Here is a 12877-nt window from a genome sequence, read left to right as displayed (position 1 = left end):
AGAATATTCAAATAACAAAGGGCCATTTTTTATGTGTTTGTTAGACACGTACCACAATCCGTATTTGCAATATCTTCTTTGGAGTGATTTGTTGCTTTGAAGATGGAAAAAACATACTATTAACTAATCAACAGCACATAATAATACTGTAATAAATAAAAGATGCTAACAGATCAAATGAAGATTTAAATGTTACCATTTACTACCACTAACTGAGTTTGATTGTAAAACTTGATGTGGTTTGTGATAAAACTTCCACAGAAAAACGTTCCAGAGTCAGAAACATCCACGCTGATAATCCTCAGTGTAGAAAATGTTGCGTTCACTGACATCTCTATATGATTCTTCTGAAATCCGTTCAAATATATGAAGTCAGCAGGTTTTGCACTCACATATTGAGTAACAATACAGACTGGCAGAGAATTATCTGTCTGCTTGAACCAGGATATATAACTGGCCTCTTTTAGGATGTTTGTACACAGAAGAGAAACAGTAGTCCCGCTGTACACCGTTTCCATGAAAGAGGCATGTTTTACAAAGAAGACACCTAAAAACAAAACACAATGTGTTATAAGAAGTAGGAAATAGTAATTAAAATAAGCTGCTTCTGAAACACGGTGTATGTAATCTAAATATACTGCAAAAAATTTAAGGGAACACTTGGAGTTAAGTGTTGTTTAAGTGTTGTTTTATATTTTGAGCAGTATATAATTTCTTTAGGGAGTGACAAGGTGGCTCAGTGGTTAGCACTCTTGCCTCACAGTCGTGCGCTATACTGTAAGTGAATTGAATAAACTAAATTGGCCGTAGTGTATGTAAGTGAATGAGTGTGTATGGATGTTTCCCAGAACTGGGATTATAGTTCACAAAAAAATGAAAGTTGCCTCATCATTTATGCTCATGTGGTTTTAAGCATTTATGAGACTATTTCTTCTGTTGAACACAAAAGATGTTTTAAAGAATGTCATTTGCACCCAATGACTTCCATTGTAGAAAAAAAGACTATGGAAGCTAATGGGTACTAAAAGTACCAGCATTCTTTAAAGTACTTTATTTTGTGTTCAACAGAAGACAAAAACCCAAACAGGTTTTGAACAAGCAAAGTGTGAGTAAATGATGGCAGAATTGAAATCTTTGGCTGAACTATCCCTTTTAAAACATACATCAACATTAAAGTAATATGTGCCTTTACAAATGCAAAGGTCATTTTTGGCTACTATAGCTATCTGAACAAAGCTGATGTCGTTAAAAAAAGAATTTAAAAAATTGTGACACACTTCCCAAATTTGCCTTAAAATATACCTTTCTGAGCTTCACAAAGAACAAAAAAATAACATTAAAGTTGTTAATGATCATCTAAAATTGTAGAATATAAAACAATATAAATGATGATAGAATGTAAGTTTCTGAACTATTCTAAACTATTTAAAATTACTGATTAAATTCAGAAATATTAGGGTGGCTTAATTTGTTTTTGAATTATATAGTTCATTTATTTAATAATTGTAAAGCAACAGGTTTACACACAATTTTAAGTACTAAGTAACTAATTCCTTTCAAATAACTGAAGTTGTTTTTGTCACAAAACAAACAAAAATCCCTATATTCAAAATGATGTTTTATTATGTTTTACTAATCTGTGAAGAGTATCAAGCAGTACAAAAAAATAACATTAAAGTTGTTAAATGATCATCTAAAATTGTAGAATATAAAACAATATAAATGATGATATAACGTAAGTTTCTGAACTATTCTAAACTATTGCTTTAAAAACTGAAGAAATTCCTAAAAGATAAATTTTGAAGATGTCAGATTTAGCACGTTTTGATAACAACATGGCAACTTTCAAATTCAATTATTAAGAAAAGTATAATGAGAGCTGTATAATTAATTACATAAATATAATAAATGGCGTTATAGTTTTATATTACTGTATACTTGATTTAAATATATGACAAACGTGATCTTTCTGTTTCAGTGTCCCAAGCTCTAAAGAAAAATATTGTAAAAGTGTATTTACCCATTAAAAAGAGCATCAGCGGATGTAGTCCAGACAAATTCATGTTTACGTTCCAGTCAAATCGACTCAACTGAGAACATTGAGCTTTATTTATGAGAAGGGGGCGTGGCTTTTACATTACATGCTCCCTCTATATTAAAGCAGGATGCGATCTACACTGTATAAATGACCTTTAAACAAAGTCTAAGGGGTTGTCTAAAATTGGTTGCATTTTTAGAAAATAATACAAATAAAATAAAAGTTTTTAAATTTTTGATTTATTTAAAGATAGCCTTGTTTTGTTTTTTGTTTGCAAAGAGTTTTAACTTATTTATATACCATTTTAAAGCTAAAACATTAAGAAATTGTAAAATTATTAATTCAAATAACAACATTTGATGTTTGTTTAAGCTACTTATCTAAAATGAGCTGAAACAACACAATTATTGAAGTTTTTCTGGTGGCAACTTAATTGTTTTATGTGCAATCCACTTAAATTTGTAAAAACTAAATAAATAAACTTAATTCCGTCATGTTATTCCTACTTACAGTGTACATGTAGAACAAATAAAGAAGTTTATTGATACAAATAAGCTAGTTTATTGTTGTTCAGTGTATTTAAATATCTCACTTGTTCACATCCCATTATAAACATCTAATGGCATTCCTGCTATTACATGTATATTACCAATCAATTAATTGAAATAAAAGTCAGCCAATAGGTGGAGACATTTCTGTCATAGTTTCATTTTTTTAACAAATGTGTTTGGCTGTCAGTTTAGCTGTGTTGCATTTCATAGCATAGATTTGCAAGATAAAGCATATGATTAAATGATGTTTATTTAACATTTAGAAATCCATTATGTAGTGTGAATACAAATCACTAACATAAATTACTGGCTGAATAATATAAGCAAATTGCATATAGTCGTCATGTCATTAAAGCATCATTAAATAAGTTGCATGCATGTAACTAATTATTCTCATTATTTAGAGATATGTAAGCACAGTGATTGCAGGCCATCCACACCACAGACCACAATGATCATGCTAGAACTAAAGCAGCCTTTCATCAATTTAAATAGCAGGGGTTGGAAACAAAGTATCACTTCCTGTAGGGACTGACAGGAAGTAGCAGTTCAGAGCAGAATGAGGTCTGGTGAGGTGAACTTCAGCATAAACAAACAGTCCAGTCCAGTTATTGTCCAGTTAATGTTTGAAATGCTGTTTAAGTTTATTCGTTTTTTAAGTCATCGCTGCATGTGGTTCGGTCTGGTATTGATTGTTTTACACTATCAGACTATTTTTACACACACAAAAAAGCAATTAGTTTAAAAAAAGTTATTAAATTCAGAAATATTAAGGTGACTTAATTTTTTTATAATTATATAGTTCATTTATTAAATAATTGTAAAGCAACAACTTTACCCACAATTTTAAGTACTAAGTAACTAATTCCTTTCAAATAACTGAAGTTGTTTTTGTCACAAAACAAACAAACAGTCCTTATATTCAAAATGATGTTTTATTATGTTTTACTAATATCTGTGAGGAGTATCAAGCAGTACAATTCATCAACATATATTAAAAGTAAAGGAAATCACTGCTGTTTTATTAATAGCGTTATCAATATCTGTGTTTTTGGTGAAACCAAATTGATATGCATGTAAAAATGTAACTATACAGGATCTTAAAGCTCTTTAAATAGTTTTATTTTCATTTCATTTAAATGTACATTTTAACAAATTAATATTTGAACAAAGTCTTGTATCTTAAACTTAAACCCTGTGTCTTATCTTATGTTTGATTTATAATAACCAAAATAGTTGCATATTGTTGTGTGTATTTTAATAGAAAAAAAATCACTTAAACAACCTTAGATTATTAGTGTCAGTTAGTATTATATTTAATAATAATTCGCAATAAGGGCAGCATGGTGGCGCAGTGGGCAGGACAATCACCTCACAGCAAGAAGGTTGCCGGTTCGAGCCACGGCTGGGCTAGTTGGCATTTCTGTGTGGAGTTTGCATGTGGTATAGGTGAATTGGGTAAGCTAATATTGTCTGTAGTATATGAGTGTGTATGGATGTTTCCCAGTGATGGGTTGCAGCTTGGAAGGGCATTCCACTGTGGCGACCCCAGATTAATAAAGGGACTAAGGAAAAGAAAATGAATGAATTGACAATAATAAGCTATAATAATATAAATAATGAACACCAATAATAATAATATAAATAATAATAATAATATACATAATTATCAAATGCTGTTTAAGACAGTTACAGTACAGTGTGTGTGTGTGTGTGTGTGTGTGTGTGTGTGTGTGTGTGTGTGTGTGTGTGTGTGTGTGTTATCTATTGCTGGTAGAAGGTGTAGCATTAAACTTTACACACTTGTGGTTTTAGACTGTAAGCTCAGGCCACTCGCAGTCACCCAATAAGAATGAGAAGCTGCTGTGGTTGAAAGTTTCCACTGAAGCACTTCTGATTAAAGTGTGATAGCAGCTCGCTCAACTGCAGCGCTGTTCCTTTTGACCTCATGCATTAGTCAGGTGGCATTAGATAAAAGGCCCACAATGTAGCATAAATACATTGTATGTAAATGTGTTTTAAATGTCACAGATTAGGGCAAAAAGTATTCATATAATCTAAATCTAATATGTACAAAGTGTCAAAAGTATGATTTCAGCACCATGGACAGATACACCGTTTACCAGGGATCACCAAACTTGTTTCTGGAGGTCCGGTGTTCTGCAGATTTTAGCTCCAACCCTAATCAAACACACCTGAACAAGCTAATCAAGATCTTACTAGGTATTTGAAACACCCAGGCAGGTGTGTCGAGGCAGGTTGGAGCTAAACCGTGCAGGGCACCGGACCTCCAGGAACGAGATTGGTGATCCCTGCAGTATACCAAGTAGGCTTTATTTTCTTTTCTTTTTATCAGACTACACTTGAACAAACAAGAGTAAAAAATGAGAGGTAACACTTTATAATAACTACACACTATTAATCATTTATTAAGCATTATCAAATGGTGAATTCATTATCTGTTAAACATTAACTCTACATTAATAAACATTAGTAAGCAGTTAATAAGTGCAGCTACAAATGCTGTATTCTTGACTTCTAAGCACCTATATAATGTGCTTAATAATTGTATTTTCATACTTAGTTAATGATTTATTTTTCATTACTAAATTAAGTATCGCATTATTTACAAACCAGTTGTATTTAGGAGTAGTTGAGGGTTTTTAGGATAATTCAGAATGAGTTAATAAATGATTAATAAACTATTAAAATCAACATTTACGTATCTTATTACTCAGGCATATACTAATAGTTAACTAATATGTTAATAAATGCTTTATTAACTCAACTTCATGCAGTTTTGTGACCTAATCTAAAGTGAGGACTATTTATGCTTTATAAATCCCTTATAAATGACAATTAAAGGCTCAGAATCAAATGAACAATAATCTTTGTTATCTTTTCTAAAAAATAAAATTAAAGTTTAAACAATGCCAAATAACAGGAGTGTCAAAATACGACATAAAACTGGATAAAACAACAACAACAATATAATAATTTAACAATATAATAAGATGCAATGTTTAAACTTTACAGTTATTTTATTTTAGATAAGTTTGCAAAGATTTATTTTTCATTTGAAGTACAGTTTTATTTGTGTTTCTTTAAATGAAAAGGAATGAATAATGTCATTTTTCCTGTTTAGAATTTAACTGAGCCTTTATTTGTCATTTATAAGGGATTTATAAAGCATAAATAGTCCTCACTAGATTAGGTCACAAAACTAGATGAAGTTGAGTTAATAAAGCATTTATTAACATACATAGTAACCCTGAGTACATGCCTGAATAATAAGACATATAAACGTTGATTTTAATAGTTTATTAATCATTTACTAACTCCTTCTGAATGATCCTAAAAACCCTCAACTACTTTTAAATACAAATGGTCTGTAAATAATGCAATACTTAATTTAGTAATGAAAAATAAATTATTAAAGTATGAAAGTACATTTAATAAGCAGATTATAAATATGTTTGTAAGTCAAAAATACAGCATTTGTAGCTGCAGTTATAAACTGCTTACTAACGTTTATTAATATAGAGTTAATGCTTAACAGTTAATGAATTAACTATTTGCTAATGCTTAATAAATGATTTATAGTGTGTAGTTATTATAAAGTGTTACCAAATGAGATTTTATATTTCCGCAATTCTGCAAATCAGAAGTGATTACTTTTCTTATTTTTGAAACTTATTATTAATGTGATCTATACACTCACAGTGTACTACAGTGATGAAATGGGCATTCAGAATGTATTTGCTTTCAAATTTTACAGTATCATTCTTTCACCAATATGGATAATTCTGATGACATCACTTGATCGACCAGTAAAAAATAAAGTGGGAGGAGCTTTTATTAATATTTATTAAATATTTTATTTATTTTGAATTACAAAGCTGTTTTGTCACCAGAGATGAGCCTTGAGTTGGCGTAAAACACTCACACTGTAATTAGGAGAATTAGTCATCATAAACAATAATATGCAAAGTATTATTTTGTATGTTCAGCCAGCAGATTTGGGTAGTTTGCTTTGGATTGTGTGCTGCAAAGTGTGCATGAAAGCCTCCAGGAGATGCGCTTAGTAATCAGTTGTTGACTCATCTGAGTAATCTTATTTACCACATGAGGAATTTGACCTTTGCTTTGATGATACTTATGACTTTCATGTTAAAATGGTCGACTGCACATTTTTCCAGCATGTGCTATAGGCTACACTAGTGCTCACACACTTTTTCAGCAGCACTGAATTCTTCCCATTCATTATTCCATAGGGATTTTTTTTGTTAGTTCTCAAAGTAAGAGGATTTTAATTTTATAAGCCATGATCTCAACCAGCGAGGCTTTTAGGTAAATATGCAGTGTGTTTGTGTGTGTGAATATGTATATTGAGAACAGCATATAAAAAATGAATACACTTCAGGCTTAGGCCCCATCATTGCATTTGCACTAGTGTGATATTCATTAACTCAAATATAAGACACACGCATTATTTTTTGTTGTTGTTCTGCATTATGCACATCACTGTTCAACTGTATAAAATATAAGATACAAAACAGAGTATATTGTACAAAAGCTGTAATTAAACAAAAATGTTTTTAAAAGTGTTGAAATAATGTGAACAGATGCATTCGACAAATTAACAACAACCTTGGAGCTCATAATAGTTTTCAAAACAATCAGTTAATTAAAAATTAATTTTACTACAAAAATGTACATTTTTCCTGAAGCTGTTCCACTTCATATGAAATATACAGCTCAATAGTATATTTCTTTTTTTAAGGTCAGTGCTTGACAATGTCTATGACGATTTTATTTATATAGTACTATTAAACACAATTATAGCTAAACCAGGGCGTTGCTTAAACCACGTGATTATGCACACACAATGCCTCAACAGTGTCTATGAATGGAGATTGTAACAGCATCACTTCCTGTAGAGCAGCGACAGAGAGAAACTGCTCAGTACAGGATGAGAAGAGCTGCTGATAACTTCAGCAGGCCACCGCTCACTTTCACCTGTGTAGGCTATTATACTGTTATAAACAACTCTTTAGAAATATATAAATAACACTAGTAAAATGCAGAATTTAAAATACAATATTTAGAAATCGGATTAAAATTGGAAAGAAAATAGAGTCATTGTGTTCTAAAAGAAATCATTGATTAAAAATGTTATTTCAGATTAATTTTTTCAATTATAATTAACACGTTAAGTTAAAAAACTGTTAAATGAAATTAAAGTTATATTGTTAAAAAAAGAAAGCCTCGGTGAGATGTTTGTGTGCAGCTGGGTGTGCACCTTGCATGCATTGCTTGAGCTCATTGTGGTTTGATGATTTTCCAACCACGGCACTGACCTCTTGCTTCTGTTTTGAAGCCTTGAAGCCCCTCTGAATCAAAACCACAACAACATCCTCCTCAACAGACAAACACTTAACCAGAAACATCAAACCACTGCCCAGTTTACCGCCAACTATTGATTTTTATTTATTTTTTGCTGTTGAACATTAATAGTGATCCCCTTTTCTGTATTGATTTGCATGTTTAATAGATGTGTTGATTTAGTAAGAGCTGACTAATATGAATATATTTCAACATAAGCTAATTCTGAAAATGTCCCCTTATATACATTTCTGGAGATTGCGAATTAGCCAGAAGTACGTATGGCTGCATTTCATCTTTAAAACGAATGCTACTGGGTGGTTTGACAACGCTATGTTTCGTGCTTACCAGCTGATCACTTTCCTCTGTATGGACGGCTTATCCGCTGTTACCAGTTTGTCCGGTTAGCTCGCCATGTACGTTGGTGGACTTGAGACACAGAGAGAAGTTGACCACAATGATGTGGTTCGAGTCCGGTGAAGAACGATTCCAGAAAGTGGGTAAGACAAAAACAGAAGCCAAAAGATAAGATTAACAAGTAAATAACAGGGTGAGAATGTAAAATCTGAAAACGTGGTAAAAATCCAAGACAATCTCACGGCAATTCGTAACTTTTTGATTTAGTGGCTAATTCGTACAAATTCGTACGATCTAATTCGTACAATTTAGTACGATTTGCTCATCCCCCAATGACGGTTGGGTTTAGGGGTGGGGTTAGGTGCCACGCCTCCTATTTAAAATCGTACCGCTACTGAATTCGTACGAATTAGCCACTAAACTTACAAAACGTAAAATACTTGCGTTTTCTCGTGAGATCAGGCTATAAAAATCAGACGAGGGCTTTTATTTTTCTTTATTATTTTTTAAACTGTCGGTTGGGTTTAAGGAAGTGGGTGGGCGGGTCAATCAGTGCTTTTGAAAACACGATTGGTTGGGTCTAGCGAAGGAGGAGGGTTGGTCAGTCCATCAGTCGGTCAGTCAACACCGGCCTTTGGTAGTTTTACGCGAGAACAGCAGGCGCGAATGGCACTCATGAGCGAAATTAGAGATCTAAAAAAAGTGTGCACAGCGACCTCTGGTGGATTCACAAAAACTGGCAAAAAACGTAGCTCCTGGAATGTATTTGGCATTCTCCAAAAATGTATATAGTGGTACGTTTTCAGAATGAGGCTGGATTGGTATATTTTATTTGAATTCTGGTTTTGCTCATTTCAATATTTAATGAAAGATGATTATTGATAACGCCTTCTGTGTTTGATTTATTTTTTTGACAAATAGGATTCTACATTGCTAACTTTATCTCATGTAATTTTAAAAAAATGGTCAGTGAATAAATAAAATAATTGATTAACACAAAAATAACTTCAGGAATTGTTTTGGTAATGAAGTATGGATAATGTAATGCAGATATGCAGGATCCAGAGAATCTTAATTCTGACATTTTCTTGCTAAAACTGTTGTTCGCAATGAGGAAAATCAAGAAATAGGTGAAATTAGTAAAGGGAAAACAGCCTGTACAATTTAAAATAAACAATTTATTTAAAGAGCCCATATTATACATGAAATAGGGTCATATTTAGGTTGTAAGGGTCTCCAACAACAGTCTAATATGCATGCAAGGTCAAAAAACACTTTCATGGTCTTATAATCTGCATGTGTGTGTGTGTGTTGCTTTTTTTTCCTGTTAGTGGGCGGGGCCGCAGGTTTCAAATCTCCCGGGTTTGCGCGCGCAACTACTTGTGTTTCGTAGCCACGTCATCACGAAACACCTAATGACTCGTTATCAAGACGACTCGTTTGAAGCACTATGAGTCGACTCTTTTATAGATGAATCAATAGTTTTAAACACTGTACACTTACAGATTTAAGCCTTAGCTGGACATTTCACTTCACTTAGAGCTGTGTGACACACTATATGGAAGAGCATTTTCAAAAACCCATAATATGGGCTCTTTAAAGCCATTATATCTGCTTGTATTTATTAGCATAAATAGAAAAAGATTTTGATTCATGTCACTTTTTGAGAGAGAGAGAGATCGAGAGAGCGATTGTTTGTGATACGGACCACAATTATACTTCTTTGCAGGTTTTCAAAGGCTGACCACATGAAAAGATGTCGCTCTTTGTTGAAAAAAATGGTCGAGCATCGCTTCAGCAGTTCTCAATCTACACTGAGTGGCTGCTTCAGTTTTACAGGAAGTGATGCGTATCATCGCTCGCTCTCTTCATCGCCTCATAACTGCACAGCCACACACCTCTGTGGTCAAGACACGGTACGTCAAAATAATCTATCTGAAACACACACACACTCACACACACTTCAGCGTCTGTGATAATAAACAATAAGAGCTTTGTTGCAAAATATCTGGAGCACTGAGAAACTGCAAAACTTTGTGAAACTCATCTTGATCACATTTGATGATGATTGATGATCACAGCGAGCTGAACAGATCTTTTAATCCAAATGGTTTTACGCACGTCCTGTCTTGTTTAAATGATTATGTGCGTTACTACCGAGACATGGTAATTTGCGGCTGTCAATCAAATAATTGGGCGGGAAAAAACTGCACTTTTACGTTATGTTGCAGTGGGCCTCAAAATGGGAGGGATTTGGATCCTATTTTAACGTTAGAAAATAAAAAAAAGAGACTTATTGCCTATGACAGTGGAAACACTAACACAGTTCTGTCCAAACAGCTTCAAAAAGATGATTTTCATCATAGGTGCCCTTTAATATTGCTGTCAGCAAAGCGATAGTTCACCCATCATTTACTCACCCATAAACATGGTTTTCAGCATTCTTGAGAAAATATTGTTTAGTATTCAACAGAAGAAAAAAAAAAACTCAAACGTGAGTAAATGATGACAGAATTTTCATTTTTGGATGCTTCAACACTGTTTGGCCTGTTTTATAAAGGCCTATCGGGTCAACAGTATATTGTAATACAGCTTTGTAGTACTTCTGAAATGATGAGAGTTTTGCTTGTGTAATATTGTAGTACTGATGGGACTGATTTAATAAATATAGTAGGGAAAATATAAACAGTAAAAATGACTACAATTGACATCAAATATTGCAGTGGGGTGTATCTAAGCGAAAGGGCTTCTTGAGCATGAAAAGTAGTTTTGTCCAGTGGGAATTAATTGGATCATTATCATTTGCTATTGGGTGAGGACATGTGAATGACAGGTTATTGCCCCGCCCTCATGGCAAATTGACAGCATGCATTGCTTGTGAACATATAATGAAGAAAAAAGTAATCGTAAACATTATTGCATGAAATAGGGGAAGTTATTCTGATCAAGCATTATAAAAATATAGGCTGATAAACAAAGAAGAGCTGTCAGTTTTGATTTTCACAGTGACTTTCAAAAACTTGAATTCTAGACTGACATCATGCATGATGGCACTATCGACATCACAATAAACACATTAAAACTAATAAAAAAATATTTTTTTTTCTTGAAGACATGTTAACTAGCTAGATTATTGTTTATGAACGCTTTCAGAAAAGTCATTCCTCATACACTCAAATATATATTTTCCTGGACAAAACATATTTTAGATATATGTTGTATTTGTGTTGTTTAATAAAATACATTTTTTAAAATATATATGATGTATGTTTAAATAGCCTGTGTTGATTGGTTAATGTGGAAATAAATATTCTCCTAATGTTTCATGAATGTATCTTCTAGGATTGAAATATATGGAGGGTAAAAAATATATTTTAAAATGTTAAAAATGGCCTATGTATTTGTATTCAATATATTTGTTAATTTATTGTTAAATATATTTCAGCAAATATAATTGTTGACAATTTTTTATTTTGAAAAATACATGAAAATATAAGTTTTTACCGTATGGGACAGTAGCCTACAACATCTCAGCAGACAATAACCTGGAGCACCGACATAGGTTTGTGTGTGTGCGTGCGTGCGTGCGTGCGTGTGTGTGTGTGTGCGTGCGGCACGAATTCACACTACCCAAATTTGTTTTGATATTTTATGGTAAACAAATATCGACAAAAAAGTGCCCTGTGTTTGTCAACAGCATAAACCCCTACAGCAGAATAGAAAATACAAGATTTCTACATTTCTAAAGGGAGCAGCTGATCATAACATTATTTATAAAACTGTAATTTAATCATTTAGTAAGCAACACTTTTCACATTTTGATGCCAGCAGACAAGCTAATCTAGTGCAAATCACAGCATAAATGTATTAATTAAACCACAATTAAAAACACATGAGGGGATTAATTGTCAACTGTCTACAAAGTAGGTAAATATTAAACAAGCATATATTACTATATCACCTCTATCAGGATAAAAAGGAGAGAAAGCATGAAAATAAAATAGGTGAAAGAAATGACAAGGACAGTGTTTGTGGTTTGCAGTGTTTATTTAGAACTCCACACCCAACCCCACATCCTCCTCTTCCTCCTCCTTCAATTTCTCCAAATCCTTCTTGATCTTCTCCTCCTCATTCATCAAGTCCCACTTCGTTATTTTACTTTTCTTCCCCCTCCGTCTCTTCTTCTTCGACTTCTCTTTCTCAACCTTTTTCTCCTTCTTCTCCTTCTTTGTCTTCTCTTTCTCAACCTTTTTCTCCTTCTTCTCCTTCTTTGTCTTCTCTTTCTCAACCTTTTTCTCCTTCCTCTTCTTTGTCTTCTCTTTCTTTCCATATCTCTCCCTCTTCCGTCTCTTGTTCTTCCACTTCTCTTCCTTAATTCTCTTTTTCTCCTTATCACTCATCTCCTTTTCCTCAATTCTATTCTCCTCCTCCTCCTTGGTGTTCACCTCCTCCATCTCCTCTTCCTCCGGCTGTGCCATCTTCTCCACCATCTCAGTTTTATCCGTTTCTTTCTCCTCCTCTTTTATTGTCTCTATCTCTTCAATAA

General features: G+C 33.0%; 1 protein-coding gene across 1 annotated transcript in view; it reads right to left on the bottom strand.

Annotated features, from left to right (window-relative positions):
• The window catches only part of nitr7b (novel immune-type receptor 7b), a 3378-nt gene extending 1315 nt beyond the window's left edge, over window positions 1–2063 (bottom strand). The window contains exons 1-3 of the mRNA XM_056462725.1: window positions 2021–2063; window positions 197–547; window positions 53–94 (exon numbers count right to left, since the gene is read on the bottom strand). Coding sequence (XP_056318700.1) covers window positions 53–94; window positions 197–547; window positions 2021–2063 — 436 coding nt within the window. The remainder of the gene's footprint in view (window positions 1–52; window positions 95–196; window positions 548–2020) is intronic.
• Window positions 2064–12877: the final 10814 nt, after the last annotated feature.

The sequence above is a fragment of the Danio aesculapii genome, chromosome 7 (genome assembly GCF_903798145.1).
Source record: "Danio aesculapii chromosome 7, fDanAes4.1, whole genome shotgun sequence".
Taxonomy (NCBI): Eukaryota; Metazoa; Chordata; class Actinopteri; order Cypriniformes; family Danionidae; genus Danio; species Danio aesculapii.
This window is presented reverse-complemented; position numbering and strand designations above follow the sequence as displayed.